The sequence below is a fragment of the Neopsephotus bourkii genome, unplaced genomic scaffold (genome assembly GCF_033783945.1).
Source record: "Neopsephotus bourkii isolate Nb327-2 ecotype Australia unplaced genomic scaffold, CSIRO-AGI_Nbou_v1 NB_1630, whole genome shotgun sequence".
Classification (NCBI taxonomy): Eukaryota; Metazoa; Chordata; class Aves; order Psittaciformes; family Psittacidae; genus Neopsephotus; species Neopsephotus bourkii.
In genome coordinates this window covers 4,628,717-4,654,542 of record NW_026902105.1, presented here as the reverse complement: position 1 = coordinate 4,654,542, position 25,826 = coordinate 4,628,717, and the positions used below count along the sequence as shown (strand labels likewise).

Here is a 25,826-nt window from a genome sequence, read left to right as displayed (position 1 = left end):
GAATATATTTTTCATTCAGCATTCAGGAACGAAGGGGAAGGAACTATGGAATTCTTTTTTAACACAAATACCTCAGAGATGTTGATAAATTTCAAGTTGCAAAGGCTGAAGACAAACCTCCTGTTTAAGTCTGCTCAACACAGGAAGTGTTGGCTAGAAGAATCCTAAGCTATCAAACTGAAGTTAATTCCAAATTTTCTTTTCAAAGGTGTGCAGACATGCCCACTTCTACCAGTCTCTTAATGACAGAAAGAAATTATAACTTACCCTCCTCCACCAAAAGCAAGGGAGTCCATGTCTCCTTTAATGAAGAACATGTTGTCTCCAGTCCATTTGAAAACCTAATAAAAACCCCCAACAAACAACCAGAACGGATTGGCAAATTAAAATACCTGAACTTTTCATTTCAAGAGAAATCAAACATCAATAAGAAAGACTAGGGGTGGCTAGAGGCCAGCTGAATGAAGTCAGACAGTTTACACAGAAAATGAAGAGAAAAGATACACAGAGACAAACATTTTCTTGTTTCATACTATTTAAAGTAAACCCATTCCAAAACAGGTTTTTATTGAGCATTGAAACTTCTACACAATGAGTAACAGAAAATACATTTAGATTTTATTCCCTTTAAAAGCATGCAGTTTGTGAACTTTCAAACACCTAGTAGAATTTAGACTAGTAGAAAAATCTTCAGTACAATAAGAGTTGGGTTAAGTTTTTCTACTATGCAAACCCTACCAACTTACCATGCACTTATGGATTCTGTGACAGAACTAGTATGATGACTTTTTTAGGCCAACTCCTAGATTTTTAAAAGTTATTTACTGTTAAGATTTCTTCAGTAAGTATTTTAAGATAATGCACATGGAAAGAAAAAAGCGAAGGCTCACAGTTATTACTACTTACCTCAAAATCTGGACAAAAAGTGAACATGAAAGTCTCCCCAGTGCCATAAAAACCATCACTAACTTTAAATGGTTCAGATGCTAGTGCGCCAAAAACCTGTAAGAAAAATAATGCAAGAGAAAATACGTAAGAAAAAAAGCAAACTACACAGCATCTGATAATAATGATAATAACTGACAAGCACATCAGGTTGTAAACGCTGCCAGATTTGGAATTTGCTACAGGATAAGCACCTGCATGGCGTCATGGTTCCAATAGCATTAAGAGATGGTATGATGCTCTGTGGTGCAATAAGGTAAGATGACAATGACAAAAGAAGAGAACTCTTTCTCGAACAAAAGTGAGCACAGTAAAAAAAAATAATCAAAGGGATAAAAACTGAACTCTGGAAATTCTCAGAAATAATGTAGGTATTTTTAAAATTTCAAACCAAAAGATTCTTGCTCCTCTTTCACTTCAACTGTGCTATTTTCAGCAAGTTCCTAGCTCTGAGTTACTTTGCATGCAATTTACCCATTCCAATACAGGTATCGGGGTAAGTACTGTTTGTCTTAAAACAGACTTTAACTAAGCCTTTGCTGAGTAGTTAAAGTATTTATAATATTCAGGAATAAGAACATTACAAGAGTTGTAAAGAGGTCTAAGGGCTGATTACTGGATTTTTAAGTCTGTTCAAAGTAGAATAGATTTCTCAGGAACTTGGATAATTAGGAAAAACCCTGCATAGTTATGCAAAATCAACTATACATCATGAAGTACAACACTCCCAAAATAAGTATTTCTGTTGCTAGTAGGAAGACAGTTTCAACATCTGCAAAAGCAGGAATTAGGTTTAAATGGCTGTCAGAGTAGACACCAGAACTTGGTGTGTTCAGCATATGCCAGTAGATAGACAGCCTGTAACAACTGAAATGTAGAGATCTATAGATTTCTTGGGCACCTTTATTAGAGGATCTCCTACAATTGACTGCAGCAGGCAATTCAGGTGTCTTAGATTCCAACTTTCAACTAGACAAGCATTAGGACAAGAGGTAACAGCCTTAAGCTGTGCCAAGGGGAGGTTTAGATCGGATATTAGGAAAAAATTCTTCACAGAGAGGATGATCAGGCATTGGGACAGGCTGCCCTGGGACACGGTGGAATCATGACCCCTGGAAGTGTTTAAAAAACATGTAGATGAGGCTGCCAGTGACATGGTTTAGTGGTGGTCTTGTCAGTCCTGGGGTAATGGTTTGACTTGATGATTTTAAAGGTCTTTTTCCAGCCTAGCTGATTCTATGATTCCTACACGCTGGTGGCAAGATAACTCTATCAGAAAAAGGACATTTTCATTCTGGGACAGGTATCCAGGTACTAAGAAATAGATATCTTAGAAATTAATCTTGAAAAGCTTCAAGTTTTTCCTTTAGAGAAGGAAAATTACCAAAGTATGTTTACAAGACTGCTGGGTCTGTTGAGATATCATGTTTACTGAATAGCCTTTATCTTCAAGAATAAATAGCAAATGAAGAAAAAGTTCCCTTTCAAGGAACTTCTGGGAAAGAGTGCTCTACTAGCACTCAGAAGGCATTTTTCTTTTTAAGGGATTTCTGAGGCAGGAACAGAAAATAAAAATAAACAACCCCAAGTTATTACTTGAATTAGAAAATATACCCTTCATGTACAGTTTTCAGACCTGCTGAATGGTATGAGGTGATATGAGCCCATGCTTCCCAAAAATAAAAACTGTGGTTACCATAGGGGAATGGGTAAGTGAAGTAAACACTACAGGTTTTGCAGTGGTTCTGTCAATTCCTCATGACAGCAGTAACCTGCTTCCACAAGAGAGCACAGAAGTTTCAGAAAGAAAGAATCAGTGTCATGGTGCCTGCAATGTTCACCTGTTGCTAGAACACTCAAGAGAGAACGTTTTCTATTCAAAGGGTGAGATGTGAGCCACTTTCTGTAATTCATACCTGAGTCAAAGGAGCGTGGAGTACAACTAGAGACTCAAGGAACAAAAATTAATAATGCAGCAAAGATCCAATAGCTTTCAAATGGGAGAGAGATGTTAGTTGGAGTCACAGAATATACCAAGAAGCATTGGCCACAGCTGGCAATAACATATCAGCTCAAGATTTTCAGTCATCAGAAAGTTTTACAAACTACTTCTCATACTTCAAGTGCATTAAAAAAAATATTAAAAGTATATTCAATAATGGGGTATTATGACACTCATGCACTGTGACAGCAAACATGTATCACCGAAGTATTCCTAGAAACACAGTCTGCCAGAGGATTGCTTTACACATTTTGAAAAGTCTCTACAGAACTACCAAGGAGAAAACCAGCTTTAGACAGAGTTTTATTTCCCATGTCAGACTGAAGTGTCAGCTACTACTTTATATTCCCTTTTTCTTGATAGGTCACCTGCCTTCACACAAACAATTTTCCTACCTGTCCATCACTGTCTTTGATAACCAACAGCACAGGCGTGTCTAGTCCCACCATTGTTCGATACAAAGTCTTCAAGCTCATGCCATGCTTTGCAGTACTGTAGACAAGAGTCCATGGATATCCAATGGTCCGTGGTGGAAGAGACTTTGTGAGCTGTTAACAAGATTATAACAGCGCTCTTAATGTGACACATAACAAGTGCAAAGGGCGCTTGGTCTCCAGTTTTTGTGCCTTTGAATGCAGTCAGCCTTAATCCAAACCTTCAATAAACACATTAAATGAGATGACTTTGGACTAGACAGCAAGAACTGCAGTGAAAGCCAAGCTGTTTTCAAGGAAGAATGAAATAAGAGTAAAGACACAGACTAGCATTGCCACAGTGTACTGAAAGTTCTGATAATACAGAAAGCAACATTTCAGATACAAATTGTACTGTCCTTCTGCACTTAAACACACACAAGTCTATGGGGCCAGATGGGACCACCCAAGGATTCTGAGGGAGCTGGCAGAAGCACTCACAGAGCCACTTTCCATCATTTATCTGCAGTCCTGGATAACCGAGGAGGTCCCAGCTGGCTGGAGGTTACCAAATGTGCCACCCATCTACCAGAAGGAAGATCTAGGAACTACAGGCCTGTCAGTCTGACCTCGGTGTCATAGAATAGTTAAGGTTGGAAAGGCCCTTAAGATCATCTAAGTTCCAACCCCCCTGCCATGGGCAGGGATGAAGGTTATGGAGCAAAGCACCCTGACTGCCATCAGTGGCACTTACAGGACAACAAGGTGATCTAGGTCAGTCAGCGTGGATTTATGAAAGGCAGGTCCTACTTGACTAGCCTGATCTCCTTCTATAACAGGGTGACCTGCTTAGTGAATGAGCAAAAGGCTGTGGGTGTTTTCTCCTTAGATTTTAGTAAAGCATTTGGCAGGATTTCTCACAGCATTCTCCAGAAGAAAATGGCTGCTCAGGGCTTGCATGGGTGCACTCTTCACTGAGTAAGAACCAGCTGGATGGCCAAGCCTGAAGAGTGGTGGTGAATGGAGTTAAATCCAGTTGGTGGTTAGTCACAAGGGGTTTTCCCCATGGCTCAGTGCTGGGGCCATTTTTGTTTAATATCTATATTAATGATCTAGATAAAGGAATCAAGTGCACTCTCAGGAAGTTTGCAGGTGCCATCAAGGCTCTGCAGAAGAATCTGGACAGGCTGGATCCATGGGCCAAGCCCAACTGTATGAGGGTCAACTGGGCTCAGTGCCAGGTCCTGCACTTGGGTCAAACCAACCCTATGCAACGCTACAGGCTTGGAGAAGAGTGGCTGGAAAGCTGCTTGGCAGAAAAGGTCCTGGGTGAACATGATCCAGCTTGTGCCCATGTGATCAAGAAGGCCAATGCTATGAGACAGACACTGATGTGCTGGAGAACATCCAAAGAAGGGCAACAAAACTGGTGAAGAGTGAAGCACAAGTCTTATGGGGAGTAGATGAGGTAATCTGGGGTTGCTTAGCCTGGATAATAGGAGGCTGAGGGGAGACCTTACTAGTGAGGCGGGTGTCAGTCTCTTCTCTCCAGTAACATACAATAGGACAAGAGAAAATGGCCTCAAGTTGCACTGGGGAAGGCTTATGATGGATATTAGGAAAAAATTCTTCCACAAAAATGTTACTGAGTGTTAGAACAGGCTGCCCAGGGAAGAGGTGGAGACACCATCCCTGCAGGTATTTAAAAGATATGTGGATGCTGCACTTCGGGATATGTTTTAGTGGTGGACTTGGCAGTGTTAGGTTAATGGTTGGACTTGATCTTAAGGGTCTTTTCTAACCGAAATGATTCTGTACTATTTAATATCACACAAGGTCTTCCTACTAGTGTGTTTCACACTATGGTCATGGCACTTGTGATATATTAGTGTACAATACTAAAAGGAACAGATATAAGTTAATACCTTTTCAATTTGTTCTGGCTGTAATAATTCACTGGGATCGCTAAGATTTGGCCGGAATGCTTCAGGCTCCAGGTCTGTTTTGATATTTGTCTCCTGTTTCAAACTGGTATCTTCTCTTGTTGTTATCTACAAGAACAATAATAAAGTAAGTACTTGCCATTCTATTAGCAGGGCAGATAAATTTTGCAGGTTAAAAATCATGCATTTGCTGATTTGGTTATGCAACTCCTTTAGAAGTTAAGAAATACCGTAGATTTGACCGGAACAAAATCTGCACTATTTCCAATAGCAAGTCCATGTTCAACTATACACTAATAATAAATTATAGTTACCCATTCACAGAAGAAAACTTGCATTTTAATACTGACATAGCATTCACATTAAATCTAATTAACCCCACCCCAGACAGAAAAGAAACTGAAAGTTCAACAGAGATATTTCTCAGTAGCTTCTCATTCAATACTCTTTTAAAGAGTACTTGCAACAGTTTTCAGGTATGTAGTAGACACATGGAAAGCCTGCTGTTAAGTATTTTGAGTAAACCAACTGAATGAAGCCTGAGAATATTTCTGCTCCATAAGCCCATCTGCTGGAGTACTTATGGGAACCAAAGAAGAAAGAATTGAGAAGGGAAAGCAGCAGTAATACTCTTCCTGCATAGTGAGCACTATGCACAAAGATCTGTTCATAGTTTAAAATACCTGCCCCAAACATCTGCCCTACTGAGTTGCTGCAGATCACCATAGTGGAGGCAGCAAAAGACCATAAAACTCATCAAATATCAGCTTCCTACCCCAGTCCCCATCCACTGTCCACTTTACCACCAAGGTAAAGTGGACAATTAGGCTAGTTAAGACCCAAACAGGTTTCCTTCTGTAAATCTTGCTGCAGGAATATTTGAAACTTGCTATGGAGACAGTCAAATCTGACAGAGGAGGAGGACAACGTGAAGGAAGTTAGTAACTTAAGCCACTGCAGCACGACTTATTAAAATATTGAGAGATATGCTGAAGAAAAATAAAAGAACAAGTGCATCTGAATAAATTATCAGTGAACCAAGTTTCACTGAAAGTCAACAGTCTGTCCAAATTACTTAAACCCTGAATCCTGAGAATGTCAAGAAAGTACCAAAACCACCTGCAAACTCCAGAATAACCACCAGTGTGTGCCACACTCCTCATACTCTAAACATACCAAACACAACTATAGTATTTCACAATACCATGATAAACTTTGCCAAGCTCTTATGAAGACAACTTCCTTAGCTTAAAAGAAGCCAAATCAAATAAGACCCTGAAATACAGACAGGAGTATTTTAACAAATACATCCACCCAAGCAAAAAACAAGCATATACCCCCTTCATCTCCCTCATGAACTATGACAAAGGTTACTATCACAAACTCCAAAGTATAAAGTATATTCACACAACTACCTAACTATAATATGAATTCTTAATTCGAGAAAAGGTGTGCTTAAAGGGTGAGTACTAAGCAAGCAAATAGCTCAATCCTATCATTTTTCAGTGGAAGACAACAGGCATTTCCAATGCAAACTATGCACTAATTTCCATACCACAACAAAAAAAGTATATGCACTTACCCATACAGCTTCAAGTACAAAAAAGATAGTACTATAATGAAGTCTGTAGGCTATCTCTATAAAACATGTTATTTCATCCTACAACTCTTTTCCATGTTAAATGCCTTTCATTCATCATACACTACTGCTTCAACTCCATAAAAGTTCAGCATAGGTCACTTGTACAGCAAAAAAGCCTATTCCTTTTCTTACTCTCTAATTCTGATTAAAGTGCTCCATGCAAAACATGAATAATTTGGATTGAAGTTGTGTGGAGGAGTTGTGAGGTTTAATGTTGTTGTGTTTGTTTTTAGTTAGATTTTTTTACCTTTTTAAAGTTACTATTACAGTAAAGGAACTTTCTTCAACGAAGAACACTGCTTTGCAGAAGTGGACAAAGACCGATGTCTGTTCAAAGGTATCTGTTTTGCAGAACATGGTGAAGTTTTGAAATTTGCAAATTTATTTACCGCTAAACTTTGAAAGGGCAAAATGACCCATAAGCAGATTCTAGGAGCTTCAAAAGTTTGTAACTACCATGCAGTCTATACCAAACATTCTCACACGACCTCAGAGCAGAGAGTTTACAGGCTCCAGCTCAGTACATCACATTTTTCAAGGTGGCCTAAACCTTGAGTTTAGGCATTCCAGGTGAAAGGTATTCGGAAAGAGCTCTTCCAGGGTACTAATACAAGGACTCCCTACCACCACTTGCCAGAAACAGATTTTTTTTATTCTAAAGTGGGAATGAAAATAGTTTTGCAAAATTTATGATTCTCCCATACATGTGCAGCTTTTGGGTTCATGCTCATTAATTTGTGCAAAGCATTTACAGAACACTTTAAAAACATATAAATACTGATTACTAAATAAGCAGAAATGAGAGCCAAGAAAATGTTTTCTTACGTGTAGTTACATAATAGGTGAAAAAAAAGCCCCACCAAGATCAGAGTCAAAAAACAGAATGGGAAAGTTTTTACAGTTTAAGCAGCCAATTACTACAGGAAAACAGAATACTCAATGCTTCTAAGTTCTAAGCCATGCTTTCCATCAGTAAGATATGTGCGATGTATACAGCAACTAACAATTTTCTAGTTGTCAAAAGAACTAAGAAACACCTAAAGAGAATGCAAACATCAGTTTAAATCCATATCAGTAAACCTTCAAAACCCCACACTGAAGTACTGTTTTCAGAATGGTTAGTTTCATTACCAGCTCCACATGTATGCCCTTTGCTGTGTTGAACACTGTAGTTACCTGCTTGTATAATGCGAAGAATACTTACCTATTCCACAGAATTTGTGAAGCTTCATACTTGCCAAGTACTGTGAGATTCTTAAAAGACTCCTATGTAAAATTAAACACCCATGCAATAATGTTTTGGATCCTTCACCTGTTTTGCATTCTTTTTAGGAAAGCTTCTATCTAACACAACACACTAGTCTAATGCAGAAGTTAAAACACATCACTCCAAGTCAAGCAGTACTAAAAACAACTTTTCAAATTCTGACAGAAAATTCCTGTTTGAAAAGGTGGAAGCAATAATTCTGTAAAAAAATTGATTCCATCATAACATTGCACAATTAAATAAATTCAAAACAAAGGAATTTTCTGCTGGATCCTTGTAGTGCTGTAGATAAGACAAACCCACTGAGTGTAGGACTTGCCCTGATCAAAGACACTACAAAGAAAGATGTTTTTTTATCTGAAGATGGGGTTTAAACTACTGAAGAGGGCACCTGGAGACGTCTGCAGAGTGTGCGCAGTTCTTCGCTATTTAGAGCATCGATCCTGCGGTGATACTCAGCCACTGACACTACCTGAATATGGAGACAGGAAGACAATAATTCCACTGACAGTTGAAGAAAAGTAAAAAGGTAAGAAGGAAAAAAAGTGGGAAAGAGTAATGAAGGGAAAATGTGCAATGGTAACACACAAACAAAAACTGCCAAAAGATGTTTGTTTCTGCAAGGACAATGCACGTGAAGGTGATTTTAGACATATGAGTAGACACAGCAAAATTACAAATTAAACACTAATGGCACTAGCAGTCAGATGTATCTCACTGCTTTAGGATGAATACAGAACTGATGTAGGAGCTCATAAAGTTACCAGCATCAGGATGCTAAATTAGAAGTCAAGTTGCATGCCTTAATCCAAACCCTTCAGGCCAAAGTCCTCCAAACAGTCTTTACACCCCAATTAATGAATCCTGTGAACCTGGTTTGCTTTACTGGATGAAAACTAGAAGCAAACCTCAGGCTTCTCAGCAGGTTCTGACTCTTCTAGCTGGCAGTGAAAATACAGTTAAAGACAAGGAAGAAAGACTAAAGTTTAGTAACTCCCCAATACCACCTCACAATATCTTAATCCTGGACTTTCTGTTCACCTAAAAAGCTTTGGGAGCTGCTCATCTGTCAACACACACTCAAAACAGCACTTCCACTTTGGCAGGAGGTGTAAGCTAGAAAGCCTTTAGACAGAAAGCTCTAGAACATGCTGCTCTGGTGCAACAAGCTGTCTAAAGGACTACAGCAAATAATGTGATTTTGAGAATGACTCAAAATCATCATTTGTATGAAAGCATCTTAAAACAGCCAGTGGAGAGATTAAATGGATGTCCCATGTAGTAAGAGTGTATTAAAAACGTCTAGAGCCTACCACAATGCATAGGAAGATAACCACAAGTCCAGGAGCTCCCCATCTACCTGCCCCTACTACAGGGAGTTTGGCCAGATACTCGCCACTGTCCTGAGTACAGAGCCCACAGTCATGCATGACTGGCTCTTGAGCAGCGATGATTCACTCTACCCCATGCAACTGCAAGGCAAGGAAAAAGGAATACTTGTGACATCTGGAGTTATTACTGAATAATCAGTAATTACACTCAATTTATTTCCACTATTTTCAACCATACTCTTAAAAAAAAAAATCAAGAAAATTGTAACTTGTGCTGGCTTTTATGTTCTCATAGTCACACAGCTACAGGCACAGTTTTAGCAGTATTCCACTCAAGCATGTAAGTGATAGTGTAGTTTTATCCTTTTATTTGCTACGACAGTTTACTGTAAATTACATTACCAGCACCTTATGTAATCCTGAAAAGCAATAATGTGAGTAATGTGAGGACATTTTGGCCCTGTTGCTTCTTTAAGCTCAGCCCTGTCACATGAGAGGCACCAGCTAAATTACAATGGGCCATGTATATATATATAGTTACCTAAGGAAGTATATATATCTATATATATATATATATAGTTACTTAAGGAAGAGTCTTTAAAAAAATCTCATTATTCCTGACACCATTATATAGTTGCTGATTCACATACTGGAATGTATCTGAAATTTCATAGGCAATGCCATCTTGTTTTCAAATGCATACTATGCACACTCTATCTCCATCCTGCACGTGGGAACTGCTTATCAACCCCTCTGCTCAGTGGTGAAGACCTGACAGACCTTTTGATATTGTATGGGGGTGCCTGCATTCTCAGAACTGTGTGCACAAGGTATTTTGATCAATTTTTTACCAAAGAGAAACATGAATACATCTCCAAGAATGTACACAATAACAGCTCCTTGGCATCCTGAACCTGCTGCACACCATTACCTTGTTACATTTGTTTTGTGAACAAAAGCCTGCATAGTGGCAGATCATTGGTATGCAATGGGTAAACATCATAAAGTAGCATGTCACAGAATGTCAAACTATTACCAGCAAAATTACGTGCAAGGAATCCACACTCTCAAAACCAGTGCTGATTTTAAGTGTACAGTCCATAGGGAAACTGAGACAAATTATCTCATCACTGAACAAGTCTTTAAACAAATACGTTCAGATACCACAATATTTCAGCTACTGTACCTGACCTTCTATAAAATGCTTACAGTTTAGGTCAACATGCCTTCTTTTTGCTTTGCAGGAACAAGACTAGTTTAATCATGAAATGTTTAATTATGAAATCAAGTATGTCTAAGCCTACTGGCAAATACCTCCTACAACTTCACTCAGGAATTGATTGAGATGTATCCTGAAAACACCTGAAAGCAGCATTTTGTTCCTGTGAGACTTGACAAGACGGTTTTGAAATGTTAGTAGTATCATTAGTTAGAAGTTTATTCTGCTTTATAACTTGGTTATAGTATATAGGCATAGTCTGCTGTGCTATTTCCTCTTTCATGAAGAGGGCTCAATTTTCTTTCCTTGTAGTCATATCCATCCATTATTCCACTTCAAGCTGGATAAACCAGTGACTTTCTTCTCTACTGCTCCACCTCTACATCAGCTGTCTGTTCTCATGGTCATTCCAGAAGCTACTTTCTACCTCATTCCATTTTGAACTTTCATTCTTATACACAGAACTTTATTATTTCACATGACATTAGAAATACCTAGAAAGCAAGGTCTTTCATTTATGAAAGTTAACGAAATGAATTTGTGAATGCAGTTCTGTCTGTATGTATCATACTGGACTGTGGTTTTCAGTATTGAATGCTCCTTTCATTTTTGGTCAGGGAACAGTGGATACCATTTATCTGTATTTCTGTGTTTCACCGAGGCTTTTGATTCTGTCCTATAGTAGAGCTTTGTAATCAAATAGGTTTTAATTTTCTTGCATGTTCTTTATGCAGGAAGAACAAGGCTGGAAAAAATGGCTGGACCACCTCCTCAAAGGGTTGATGTTGTTATGTTTAAGAACTAGAACAGGCCTCCCAGGGAGGCTGCAGAATCTCCATCCTTGGAGGCTTTCAACATTTGACTAAGTCTTTAAGGTATATGGCAAGGATTTCCAAATTCCAGTACAGTCCATGTCCTTACACAGAAATTGCCAAATTGCCCCAAATTGTAGTAATCTAAGTATTCAAGATTAAAATGCAGACCTACTTATATCAGTTTGCTACGTGCTTTATCTACTGAGCTCTTTTCACTATCTCCTATCAGCATCCAGTTTCCTTGATACTCAAAGCCACTTGACGAGGAACCCAAAGGAACCTCTGTTCTCTCTTTAGTTCCTTCTGCTTCAAAAAGAATGCAGGAGGAGGAAAGAAGAGCCAAACCTCTCCGTGGTTAATCTGGGGACTGGTGAGAACAGACTGAAACAAATAATGTGTATAGGCAGGAGATTAACTTTCTTCAGGGCAAAAAACATTGTGCTTGGGGACTTGGAATAGTCTGCCAGAGGACAATTCCAAGGGCTAATCAAGTTTGAAATGGCATGGCATATATCTTTAGAGATCTAATACTAACCGCTCTCTTCATAATAGCAACATTGATGAGAAAACATGGGATGAGTCATTTGACTCTTGTAGTATGAATGCCTTTCAGCCTGACTCTCCACACCATGCATACGAGTGTATGAACACACAACAGTTAATATTTAATTAAGTCAGTCAAATTGAGAGTTTGCATACTAATGATTCAGCCAATTAAGAGGCTTAGGATTCTCCTTTTGGAAAATCTTACATTTTTCATCTTTGTTTTTCTGAAAGTATGTCAGAGTATGTAGCTCTTGCAACCCATACTGGGAAAAGCAGAAATTGCTAACACAGAACTTTTTTGTCTTTCGGCAATACACATGAAAACAGAGTTACAATTGTTTGAATGTCTGTGAAGGGCAGCTTGCCATGAAGAAGGTAACACATCAGCCCTTTCAGGCACTGGTCATATCAGTGTGCTATAGATGGCCATAAACATGAAAACTGCTTACATTGAGGCATTCCTCTGCCAGTTTAACAAAGCCAGAGAGACCAGCGCAGGCACCCAAATACCAAATTTGCTGACTGGGCTGTGTAATTGCTGCCTCAAAGCAAATACAGCTAAACTTTCAGAATTAACAAGTAGCTGAAACTGTCCTATTAGAAAAAGAAAGGGTCTTATCAGAGCTGAACAGTGCTCCTGAAAGATAAGACTGGAGAAAGCATAACGGTCCAAGTGGTTCTCTTCAACATCTTATCTACACCCTCATTATTAACTGTGAATATTAAATAAACACTAAGAGAGAGAAAGTTGAAAAGTTTTACTTTAAAACTTAATACATCCATGTAAAATCAGGTGAAAACTGTAAAGCTTCACAAACATAATTACTTGAGAGTCAAAAAAGTTTCACCTTTAAAGTTACAGGATATTTGATTGAAGAAAAAAAACCAACCAAAACCCAATACAAATAATAATAAAAAACACAAACAGAAAAATCAACAAAATACCCCATGCTAATTTAATTTTATCAAGGCAGCTCCAATTCATCAGTAAATAGGGAGGGAGAAGAAAGGATCAAATTCTGAAGTCTGTAAATATCTTCCAATGAAAATATAAGGCGCATTTATAAACTGAATGATGTTATTACTATTTTAAGAGAAAACACTAACTTCCTGTTTCAGGAAATTTAGTTTGCTCCCAAAATATGTCTATATGAGACACCTGATTTGCTGTTGGTGGGTGGGATACACCAGTCCCAGAGGGGGAACGGTTTCTGGGGCAGGAGTTAGCAGGGCTCATTGACAGGGCTTTAAACTAGATATGAAGGGGGAAGGGGAAATAACTGGGCCTGCTGGGGACAAGCCCAAGAGAAACATGCTAGGGCTTGAAGGATGGCATACCAGGGAGGACTCTCAATCTATTGCTTCATTTGAGGGAAAGGATAGTTGTTTAGACCCTGTCCTGCAGGGGAAAAAGGGTATCAGGGCGAGAGTCAACAGAGCTCACTCACAGAGCTTTAGGTTAGACTGAAAGTGCAAGGGGGTTGTAGCTGGAGTTGAACTAGTGGGGCATTGTTCTAGTATTAATAAAGACCAAAAGGCCTCCCGCCTCCCAAGGGTGCCACTAGCGTGCTCTGCTCGCTCCCTGAAATGCTTGTACACCAATGCACGCAGCATGGGGAACAAACAGCAGGAGTTAGAAGTCTGTGTGCGGTCTAATGGTTATGATCTGGTGGCAATTACAGAGACATGGTGGGACAGCTCACATGACTGGAATGTGGTCATGGATGGCTATGTCCTTTTTAGGAAAGATAGGTCAGCAAAGCAAGGTGGTGGAGTTGCTCTTTATGTGAGAGTGCGACTAGAATGTATAGAGTTCTGTCCAAGGGCAGATGAGGATCAAGTGGAAAGTCTGTGGGTATGAATTAAGGGACTAGCTGGTACAGGTGATACAGTTGTGGGGGTCTATTATAGACCTCCTGATCAGGACAAAGGACTTGATGAGGCTTTCTACAGGCAGCTGAAAACAGCCTCACGACTACATGCCTTGGTCCTCATGGGGGATTTTAACTACCCTGATATTTGCTGGAAGACTTGCACAGCCAATCATTCACAGTCTAGGAGGTTCCTCCAGTGCACTGATGATAACTTCATGGTGGACGAACCAACTAGGAGAGGAGCGCTGCTGGATCTAGTACTCACCAACAAGGAGAGTCTGGTTGAAATGGTGATGGTCAATGGCAGCCTTGGCTGCAGTGACCATGAGATGGTGGAGTTTAGGATCCTGTGTGGGAGGAATAGAATACCTAGCAAGGCCACAATTCTGGATTTCCGAAGGGCCAACTTTGGCCTCTTCAATCAACTGCTAAGGGAAGTTTCATGGGAAAAGGTATTAGGTGATAAAGGGGTTCAAGATAGTTGGTCAGCATTTAAGGCCCACTTCTTCCAAGCTCAGAATCAGAGTGTCCCAATGGGTAGGAAAACAAATAAGGGAGCTAGGAGACCAGCATGGTTAAACAAGGAATTGCTGGGCAAACTCATGTGGAAAAAGAGAATCTATGGATTTTGGAGGAGGGGCTGACCACTTGGGAGGAATACAGGACAGTTGTTAGAGGATGTAGGGAGGCAATTAGGACAGCTAAGGCCTCCTTGGAACTTAATCTTGCAAGTCGGGTTAAGGACTGTATTTGAAAGGGCTTTTTCAAATGCACAGCAAATAAAACTAACACAAGAGGCAAAATAGGCCCACTGTTGAATGAGGTGGGTGCCCTGGAGACAGAGGATTTAAAGAAGGCAGAGGTGCTGAATGCCTTCTTTGCCTCTGTCTTTACTCCTGCAGACTCTCCCCGGAGGCCCAAGATTCCTGTAACCCCAGCAGGAGTCAGGACAAATGAGGAGTTTGCTTTGGTAGATGAGGATTGGGTTAGGGATCAGTTAAGCAGTCTGGACATCTATAAATCAATGGGTCCGGATAGAATACACCTACGGGTGCTGAGGGAACTGGCGGAGATCATTGCTTGGCCATTCTCCATCATCTTCGGTAAGTCATGGGAAACAGGAGAGGTGCCTGAGAACTGGAGGATGGCAAGTGTCATGCCAGTCTATAAGAAGGGCAAGAAGGAGGACCTGGGTAATTATAGACCGGTCAGCCTTACCTCCATCCCTGGGAAGGTGATGGAACAACTTATTCTTGACACCATCTCTAGATATATCAAGGATGAGGGGATTATTAAGAGCAGCCAACATGGTTTTACCAAGGGGAAGTCATGTCTGACCAACCTTATAACCTTCTATGAGGAAGTAACTAGGTGGATGGATGATGGTAGAGCAGTAGATGTGTTTTTTCTTGATTTCAGTAAGGCACTTGATACTGTCTCCCACAGCATCCTCATAGATAGCTAAGGAAGTGTGGGCTTGATGATCAGGTAGTGAGGTGGATCAAGAGCTGGTTGAAGGGAAGAAGGCAGAGAGTTGTAGTCAACAGGGCAGAATCTAGCTGGAGGTCTGTGACTAGTGGAGTGCCTCAGGGGTCAGTGCTGGGACCAGTGCTGTTTCATATTTTCATCAACAACCTGGATGAGGGAACTTAGTGTACTCTCAGCAAGTTTGCTGATGATGCTAAACTGGGAGGACTGGCTGACACACCAGAAGGCTGTGCTGCCATTCAGCGAGACCTGGATAGGCTGGAGAGTTGGGCGGGGAGAAACTTGATGAAATTCAACAAGGGCAAGTGTACAGTCTTGCATCTGGGGAAGAACAACCCCATGTACCAGTACAGGCTGGGGACTGACCTGCTGGAAAGTAGTGAAGGGGAAAGGGACCTGGAGGTCCTGGTGGATAGGAGGATGACCATGAGCCAGCAATGTGCCCTTGTGGCCAAGAAGGCCAATGGCATCCTAGGGTGTATTAGAAAGGGCGTGGTTAGTGGGTCAAGAGAGGTTCTCCTCCCCCTCTATTCTGCCTTGGTGAGGTCACATCTGGAATATTGTGTCCCGTTCTGGGCCCCTCAGTTCAAGGACAGGGAATTGCTTGAAAGAGTCCCGTGCAGAGCCACGAAGATAATTAAGGGAGTGGAACATCTCCCTTATGAGGAGAGGCTGAAGGAGCTGGGTCTCTTTAGCTTGGAGGAGACCGAGGGGTGACCTCATCAATGTTTATAAATATGTAAAGGGTGAGTGTCAGGATGATGGAGCTAGGTTTTTTTCAGTGATGTCCAGTGATAGAACAAGGGGCAATGGGTGTAAACTGGTTCCATGTGAACATCAGGAAAAACTTCTTTACTGTGAGAGTGACAGGGCACTGGAACAGGTTCCCCAGGGGGAGTTGTGGAGTCTCCTACGTTGGAGATATTCAAGGCCCACCTGGACAAGTTCCTGTGTGATGTACTCTAGGTTACCCTGCTCTTGCAGGAGGGTTGGACTAGATGATCTTTTGAGGTCCCTTCCAACCCTTGGATTCTGTGAAAATGTTAAACACTGCTTGAATAAAAAGCAGTATTGAAGAAGCAGCCTTCTCTATCACAAATACAGTTATTTGGGACACACTGATTATATTACAATAATGCATTAATACATGGGGTTTACCACACTGGATAAACAGTTATAAGGTATCATTCTGACCCCCCCCCCCCAAAAAAAAAACCAAAAAACAACCAAAAAAACCCCAAACCAAGACTAATTTAATTTGATTACTTTTAAATGAGCATGGCTACAGAGCTAACCATTTGCTGTCTTGTGTTGTTTTCAACCAGCTCAGCTTCCTGTCACTCCACTAGTGACAAGGAAGGCAAGGTACAAAAGCTGGCTGTTTTAAGCAGGGAAGGGGAATCAGAGAATCACAGCAGTCCCTTGAATTGGCTAGTACTGCATTTCTTTTCTGCTTTCAGTACCTTTAAAACTGCCTGTCTCAAGGTGTCATGCACACCAATTTGTTTTCCAGAGTAGGCACAGAAGAACTGAGTACCTTAGATGAGAGAGAGCAACACTCACCCTGTGGCCAATATTGCCCCCACAGCTTTGCAGGATGGATGGTTAAGTATCTGCTGCAGAGTGCTCTAAGCCCACAGCACATGTACCAAGCCATAATTAACATAGACTGAAGATAAATTAAAATATCTGCAGTAACAAGAATTAATAAATAAACAGCAGTCAAAGCCTGCAGCTCACAAAGTGTCACACCGGCTCCAGAAACCTTTAAAAAGCTATTTTTTCGAGATAGCAGAAATCACTAGTTAGAGCTATATGGTAACGTCAGCAAGAGAACTAAATTTAACATGAGTAAACATTAAACAAAGTTTAGGCTGTTTGTGCAAAGAACCAAGAATAGGACTTATGAAAACTACTTTCTTAAAGAGGCAGGTAAGGAAGCTTGACTTATTTCGTCAAAATAAAATACATTAAAAAAAAAAAAAACCATGAAAAAAAAAGGAATCTGTAGCAGCATTACCAAAACCCCTGTGTGCTTTCTTGCATTTGTAGTGAGGCCTAATACTTCACTATTGTTAAAAATGTAAGCCTAATACTTAAATGGAAGATCTTATTTTAGGATAAACGCGTAAGTAAATGCATAAACCCCCTTAGGACAGTGTGTATGGCAAACACCTGTTATCAGGAAAAGGTTCTATGCTTGGTGATCAGTGTAAAAAAGTAGTGGATCACACTATTTATATATTTTAAGGAGACAAAGATCATCAGTCCATTCAGTCTAAAACAAAACTTAGTACGGAAAGCTGACTTTAAAAATTCTTTGTAATATAATTGGGCTGATGAAAACTCACAGTTCTGACATCCACAGGGATGAAGTACTAAATTCTCATCTTGCACACATAAGCCCCTATTATTAGATCTCCATAACAGCCAAAGAACTACCGCTATTCGCCTACCAACTACAGCTAGCCAATAAATGAAGAACCTCAGAAGTCCTGCAAGTCTCAAATCATCCAAGCTATTAAAACCACTACCATTTGAATTCCCTTTCTATAATACCTTAAGAATATAAAAAGTCAAACATTAAGCTTTCATTGGTTTTGCCCCCTCTGGCTACACTGCCTATCCAAGCTCTGCAAAGCATTCAGAGAAGCATTCCCAAAGAAGGCAATCCACTTTTTTTCTTCTCTTGTGTTGTCTGATGTCTTTTGTCTGAAGTGCTTTGACAGAAAGAATTATTGCCTGCATTTCTGACATTCTAGCCATTTACTGGCATCTCTTGTGTTGCAGTACAATTCATACAGTAAATACCAAACAGATTTACCAAAAAGTGGGAAGCCACATGACTGGCTTGTTGAAAGGGGAACATAATGCATTGGTTAGTCACCAAAATTCTGATCTCTTATCCTGGGAAAGCACTGAACCCAGCTCTAATTTAGTCTATCAGCATGAAAATAACAAAGGCCTTCCAGGTAAGTAATCCAGAGTGACGTAGTTGCTCCAAGCAAACATTCTTGGTTTGTTGTATCACTCCATTTGGTTCAGCAATTATGTTGTTTCATGTCGGAAGGGTTTTCATACAAATTTCAGAACAACCACTAATAAAAGATTTCATCAAAAACCTGTACTTAATATAAGCTGCCAGTCTCTTTAATTTGCCTCCCACTTTGTCTTGCATAACACAGAAGGGTACCTTCCCTCTTTTCTGTAAGGTTATACTTGCACATTAACTTTCTGATCATTCATTGAAGAAAACACCCCCAACCTCAAGAACAGAGAATGTCTTGTTGACATAGCAACATTTAAAAAATTTTCCCATCTGTACATACTTGTATACCCCTTATGATTTGACTTGGTTTACACATTAAAATAACTTGCTCTCTACCTCTCCCACAACAAAAAATATTCCCATGATTTCATCAGTTCAACATCTACTTCAGAGCTAATAATTATTACTTTTATTAACATAGTTGAACTCTGGCTAAAATGAAATGTTGATCCTGCAGGAAATTATTATAACAAGAGATACTACACTTTTTTCATTAGCTGGGCAAAGTAAATCTACATATCTAAGAACAAATTCTTACTAAACTTCAGATACCTTTTACACTGCTACAGGGTATGCTCAAATTATATTTGAGTTAATTGAGGAATTACACCTCTGTGCTACATTCCACTGCCACAGAGGAAAATTAATAGCCTATTATTTTAAAAATACTTTGTTATCAACACACCTTTAGAGAATCAGTTGTTGCCACATGACAATTCCATATTCTGCAAGTAACCTGGCTACAAATACAGATTAAAATAAAAGCCAAGTCAACAGCACCTCTAAAAGGAGACTATACTAAACCCAGACATTTGCAACACTTAAAAAAGGTGGTAAAAAGCCTGTCACAGGTAGTCTGAATGAAAAACATCATTTAGATCTACCAGCTGGTAAAAATGTAACTATATTGTTAAAATCACTTTCTCACTATGCCCAAGATGTTACTGTTTTGCAAGTATCAGTGAGAGCTATTTCTTTACACAGTACTACATTTAACTCTTTTGGAAAAAACTGATGAAACCACCACAGCTACTTTCATAAATCTAATATACTGTAAGCCCAGTGGTAATGGTCCCCCCATTCATTATAAATGAGAGCGAGACTACAGCATACTCAACTCCAGCAATTTAGAATTATGAGACCTGCACATGGTTGAATGACCTCCGAGAAGGTATAAACAAATGGTAACTCAGGAGATTTACATTTTTCTAATTAAATCCCAATGCAAAACTACTGTTACTGTTCGGGGTATTTAGCTATAAACAATATTTTGTATTAGGGAAGCACACGACTGTAACTGAAAACAACCAACCAAAACCAAACGACCCTAAAACTGCTGAACCCTTTCATGCTCAGTAGTTTCTCTTATCTAAAGCCAACAGAACATCAGTGATTAGGTTATGCACCTGAGAATAATGAAAATTTGTGACTTGCCATCCTGTTTACATATTCAAAATTTAAACTTCCAGAAACTGCCTCTCCACCACAACATTACAAGAATGCAATAACAGAAATGAACACACTACACTGAAGATTACCAGAGCGTATTTATGATTAACTGGCTGGTGCTTTCTTCCCTTCTTTCCATACCAGAGACGAGACATTTCCCTTCTAAAAATAAACTGAGACTAAAAAAGAAGTAATAATAAAAAGAAAAATCATTCAAGGCTGTTTGAAAGCATTTTCTGTTCTCTGTACCTGCTGTCAGTTCCAGGCACAGGCAGAGCCCCACCACGGCGACAGGACAGTTTCCTAAATGCACACATTTGACTGACACTGCAGGGAACAAATGAACGCGTGTACAGTAGGGGGATGGATCGTAAATGATGACGGTACAGAAGAAGAGAGGCTCCCTGTATTCAAGTGTGGTTGCAGAGCACGAGTCGGTTAAAAAGGCTAACATATTTAAAGATACAGAACTTAATTTGGTCAGTGAAGTTGTCTACAAAAAAAGAAACAACAAAAAGGCCAAAACCAAACCAAACCAAACAAAAAACCCCAACTGTTTTAAAATGAAGCATTCAGGAACTATCAGCCTGACAGCATTTTCAGGTTTGTAAGCTGCAAGAAGAAAAAGAATCCTTCTGTCTATAAGCTACGCTTGGTCTATGGGTTAAATGCCAGTCCCAGCAACAAGGTATTTCTGGAATCACTATTTAATATTTTTTTTTCTTGAGGAAGAATGTTTGTTTAAACAGGCGTGTGCAGAAGTAGCATGCACAGCAGCCCTTTGAGAATTTCCTTGTAGTGGCGCTTAGAGACTTCTTTCCCCCTCAACTTCCACCTTAAAAAAACCCTAGCATTCTGAGTGCTGGGCAGAAGTATAAAATAGGCCAGGGCTGCAGCAGACCTCATCACAACATTAGAACATTGCTCACTCGTGTTGTTGCACTGTGTTCTAAAAGCACGAGCAGAGAAAACCAGTGCTAGAACTTAACTACATTGCAGACTGTGCACTGGAACTCCTCACCTTCTGTTAGTATCTGACAATATAATTTGTGTGGATAGTGTTTTTCTTTTTAGTAAAACCCTTCTCAGGAGCTGATAACACTGAAACTCTATTTGTTCTAAGTTCCAAGAATTATTAAGGTAGCAAGTATGAACATTTTTATCACTTGGACATTGAAAGCTGGGATTCAGGAAACTCAAATATACAGTTACACACTAGATATACAGTCAAGAGTGTACGATTCAAAACCATTTGGTTGTGGTTTTTTTTTATAGCAAGCTAGCTAATAGTGAGGAGAAACAAGAAAAGAAAAATGGACAGCCTTAAAACTGCTTCAAATGAGATAACTACAATCAGTATAAAAAAGAAAAAAGATACAAGCTACAGTCTTCCCCTCCCTTTCCATGGAAGTCTGGCAAACCTTAAAGGAATGGATAGTGTGCAGAAAAACTATTCCAAACTATCGCTGGACATGGAACTTCTAAGCCGTAAGGCAAAAGCTAGCCGCATAACTAATTCCCCCCTCACAGGCTATTTCAGCAGTCTCCTCCTCCCACTTTCTTTCCCCCCTCAGGAAAAACAAATTCCTCCCTAATACTAGCCAACACAGTGTTTCTCCAAAACTGGGGAAGAAATAAAGAATCGAAGTCACCACACTTTATTATTTATTCTAGAACATTTAACCTTAAACAACCCAAACAACTTACTTCGAGGATTTTCGCTTTTCTCTAAATAAAACTGTCTCCTTCCACAGCTTCTCAAAAGGATTTCTAAAACTTGCTCAAAAGAAGACAGCAATAAACTTCATTACATCCAACAACTCACTTTTTCACCCAGTTACAGATGTAAAGTTCATTGGAGTAAATGCACTAGTAACTCCCTGTATCATCCCCCCCGCCAGCCTGTTCTGATGCTCAGGCTTAACCACAGGAAGAAGCCCACACAAAAAACTTGACCCCAGGAGCATCCCTTTATTAAGATAAATAGAATAAATTGCCCTTTTACTCTGTGCATTTGTGGGTTATACTACTGATCTGATAATTTGAATAAGGAACTCATGTCTTGTTGCTAATTGATATATGTCTTGCCATAAAAGTTCTTAATTAAAATATCCTAAACAGGAGTTACCAGCTCCAACTTGACACGCATGCAGAAAAGCTTAAATACTTCAGAGCATCCACCCATTTGCTCCCTAAACAAACAGAGCAAAACAAAATGTATCTAATTATACTGAATATCTTGCTAATGTCATTGTTAGTTTGCAACCAAGGTCAGTATCTGTCCACAACCAATGGTCAAGGCAGAAGCCCACAGTCCTTTTAGTAATTATCTGCAATGATTTTTTTTTCATAAATTAATCTGTCTTGAAAAATACTAAAAGCAGCAGCAGAGAAAAATGAGAGCGCCAACGAATACAGGTACAACTTGTGAAATGTCTTATTACCACTCAGGTACTTTACCATTACACCTTTAGTCATGCCAGACTTAAAAGTCTCAGCTGACAAGATCTCAAAACTGAACCTGATCAACTATTTTGAAACCTCTGTAGAAAGATTGAATGCTGAGTGTGAAAGAACATATTTGAAGTTTGATTAGATGGCATTATTGCGTTTCACCTAGGAATTCATACAATGTCCTGATATCACAGCAATAGAAACTCTGTGATGCTGAATTCTACAATCCCTGTATTTAATATGCATGCTTTTTAAGCAGTATTAGATTAGTAAATAGTAATTTATTTCCCCTGCTCTTCCCCTCCTAAGGGAGTGAGGTTAGCCCAGAGAGATACTGGGGGCTGGGACACAATTACTCGGTTTATATATTACTGTTGATGCTACAGGAAATAGCGCTGTGGGTGACCAGATTTAGCGATGGAAAGTCACAAATGCGATGCACTGAAGGCAAGCATCGCCAAACATGTCCTGAGATTATATACAAAGGCATATGTATAAAGTGAAAATTTAATACTCCACTTTCAGAAACAGCACTAAAAATTAAGGAAAACATAAATCACAGGAAGCAGACTGTGTAACTCCAGTGCCTCAGTGAAATTCATAAGGTATTTGCATTTTTGACTGACAAGAAGAAATCTTGTTTTCATACTATTGCACTGGTTTGCCTGGGAACAAACAAATCAATAAGCAATGACATCAGTTACTCTCTCAGCAGCCTATCTACTTGTCAGAATGTATTTTTGAAGAGATCAGTCTGCTATTTAATTATATCTAACAGGCACAGATAATAAAGAACTCCCATCACCCAAGCGCTCCCCAAAAACCCCTGAAAGCTGCCTCAAGTAACGTTTAAAATAGCATAGTTTCAATACACATTAGTATAATAAGGCAGAAACGAACTCTAGATACATAACTGCTACAGTCTTAGAATGTTTTTAAATTTAGAATAGCATTTTACAGCTCTGATAAGAGACATATATCTGTATATTTACTCCTTGTATTACAGTTTTAGGATGTAAGTTGCCAAAAACTTCAAATTTGGGAAGACACCTAACCTAGATGCCCGGGTCACTTAACCTGTCATCATTGGAAGGAATCCCAGTAGCTGAAAAACTGACATTTTGATATTATATGGCATACAGAAATTAGCTGAACTAAGCTCTAGTTTATCTTTACTAAAAGGCAGACAAGTACTATTTGGTGCAAAAAGCATTTCAGATGATTAGAAAAGAGTGGCAGGTTTAGGAGCAATGAAGTTAGAATGCAGTAAAGAAATAAAAACCAGGTACTGGTTACATAACTACTACTTTGACTTCTAGAACAACTGGCTCTTGGTATAAGTTGTTGCAGGCGATGCTAACATAGTATTACAGCTAACTGAGGTCTGATCCCTTCTCCCTTTACTTCTACAAGAAAGACACTGAGTACTACAAAAGCCACTGCCTGTGGTATCCTGTACATCACAACTGGCACAGCTACTTAGTTGGCTGATAATGTTTCCATAAGGAAGGATGTCTAATTTGAGAAATCCTCACTTGTTTCAACAATTTACAGGAAGTTAGTGTTTTCCCATCAACAAAATTTTCCTCAGGATTTTCAAAGATACACTGAAAGCCATTAAGGGTCTCAAAAGCACAAGCTTTTTAGTTGAAAATTCTGCTTCAGCTCTTAGCAGAGACTGCCCCAGTTCTTCCTATTAGATACACAAAATAACCATCAATTCCAACTCCACAGTCATAATTCCACTTACAAGACAGCTCCAAGTAGTGAAAACATCTGAATTTTCACTTACAAGTTATATATGAAGTAGAAAAAATAAAGACAGCAAAGCAAGAAATACCCATGCATGAAGCTGAGAAAGTCGGTATTTACTCAACACTAAAAGCCAGAATGAAAAGTCTCTACAAAGGGCACTGCATTATTTTAATGGGCACCAGAGCCTCTCTCTTCAATCACAGGAAGTTTAACAAAAACACTCCTAGTATTGCATGTGATTCCTGAATTTAAAGTCTCTCATCCTCCAGTACAAAACCATGTTAAACATGCTTGTTAATGAATAGTAACACCTACAGTGACACATCACAGTTCTTAACAGACAACCACAATGTAAAAGCCAAGCGATAATCTAGCCTGTATATCCAATATACCATTATAAATAGACAACTTTTAAAAAAAATAGTGAAAAAAACCCAGAAAGATTGGAATCTTATTTTGAGCACTCTTAATGCGGTGCATCTTTACACACTGTGTGCATTGTTTCATTCATGAAGCCTACAACTTCTGGGCTTCCTCTTCTCTCTGCTAATTCAGTTATTATTCAGCTTGTCGTATGATCAGAATACTACATGACATTTTCAAAGTGTAAGGTACAACAAGCAGCTGTTTCACTAAGCATTCAAGCACTGCTGTATACAGTAGTGAGTGGAAGCAGATTTACCGAAAAACTCCATGATTAAGAACACAAAAAGAAAAGTTAAGCCAGCAGTGCAAACTGAAAAGCCCATTTAACACAGAGGCGTTGTAGGTTACAGTCCAGATCGTACAAAGAACTTGAGCTATGTCCAGTACTCAATCTTGAAAAACCTTCTTCAAATGTTACCTGACCAGGAGACATAATCACTGTTTGTGATCTTCATCTTTCTACAAACATGCATAAATAGAATTTCAAGACAAAAAAAACAAAGGTATTATGAAATGTAAGTCCAGAACATGTCCCAGTGAAACTGGGGAAAAAAAAAATAAAAATCTGCAAATATGTATCAACTCATGCTTCATTTTGGAAGTTAACTTCTAGACGATTTTAACTGAAACCAAACTTCTGTATTTTTCAAACAACTGACAAGCTAATGGAAACAATAGAACAGATGAGCTTCCAACTACTTTAGGACCAGCTTGCAGGTCCTAAGACAAGAAATTTCCTGTTTCCAAACATCTTGTGGATGAATATTTAGATTTGTGTGAACCTCAAGTATGACTCAATCCTGAATAACAGTAATAAATACAATCAAATGACAGAGGAAGGAAGGGAAGAGAAAGAACCAGCACTTCAAATAATTATGAGTTATTCTAGTACAGAGCAATTAATTCTGTTTCCTTAACAGACTTCAGGTTTAAATAGGAACCAATTTCCTTAACCGATTTCTTCACAAGTGCCCAAGATGAAACACCTTAACACCTCTGAAACATTTAGCTGGGGCCACACTCAGTAACTGTATTTTTTGCATCTTCTTTCCTTTTTTTTTTTTTCATCTATACTCTGTCTGATGACCAGAGATTTGATCTATCACCATAAATACTGCATTTCCAACACTGCATGACAACAAAGACACTTAACAGCTACAGTACCCTACACAGATATTGTTTTGGAAGTTCTAGATTCAAATCAGGAA

General features: G+C 39.3%; 1 protein-coding gene across 11 annotated transcripts in view; it reads right to left on the bottom strand.

Annotated features, from left to right (window-relative positions):
• OXR1 (oxidation resistance 1) overlaps nt 1-25,826 on the bottom strand; it is a 262,445-nt gene that overhangs the window by 2,068 nt on the left and 234,551 nt on the right. For 7 of the 11 annotated variants that reach the window (XM_061373377.1, XM_061373373.1, XM_061373380.1 and 4 more), the window contains 5 exons: nt 8,604-8,684; nt 5,286-5,411; nt 3,343-3,495; nt 907-1,002; nt 268-341 (listed from right to left, as the gene is read on the bottom strand). In XM_061373377.1, coding sequence (XP_061229361.1) covers nt 268-341; nt 907-1,002; nt 3,343-3,495; nt 5,286-5,411; nt 8,604-8,684 — 530 coding nt within the window. Of the gene's footprint in view, nt 1-267; nt 342-906; nt 1,003-3,342; nt 3,496-5,285; nt 5,412-8,603; nt 8,685-20,072; nt 20,205-25,826 lie in introns of those variants that run through there. The other 4 variants (XM_061373374.1, XM_061373383.1, XM_061373384.1 and 1 more) reach the window with 3 other exon arrangements.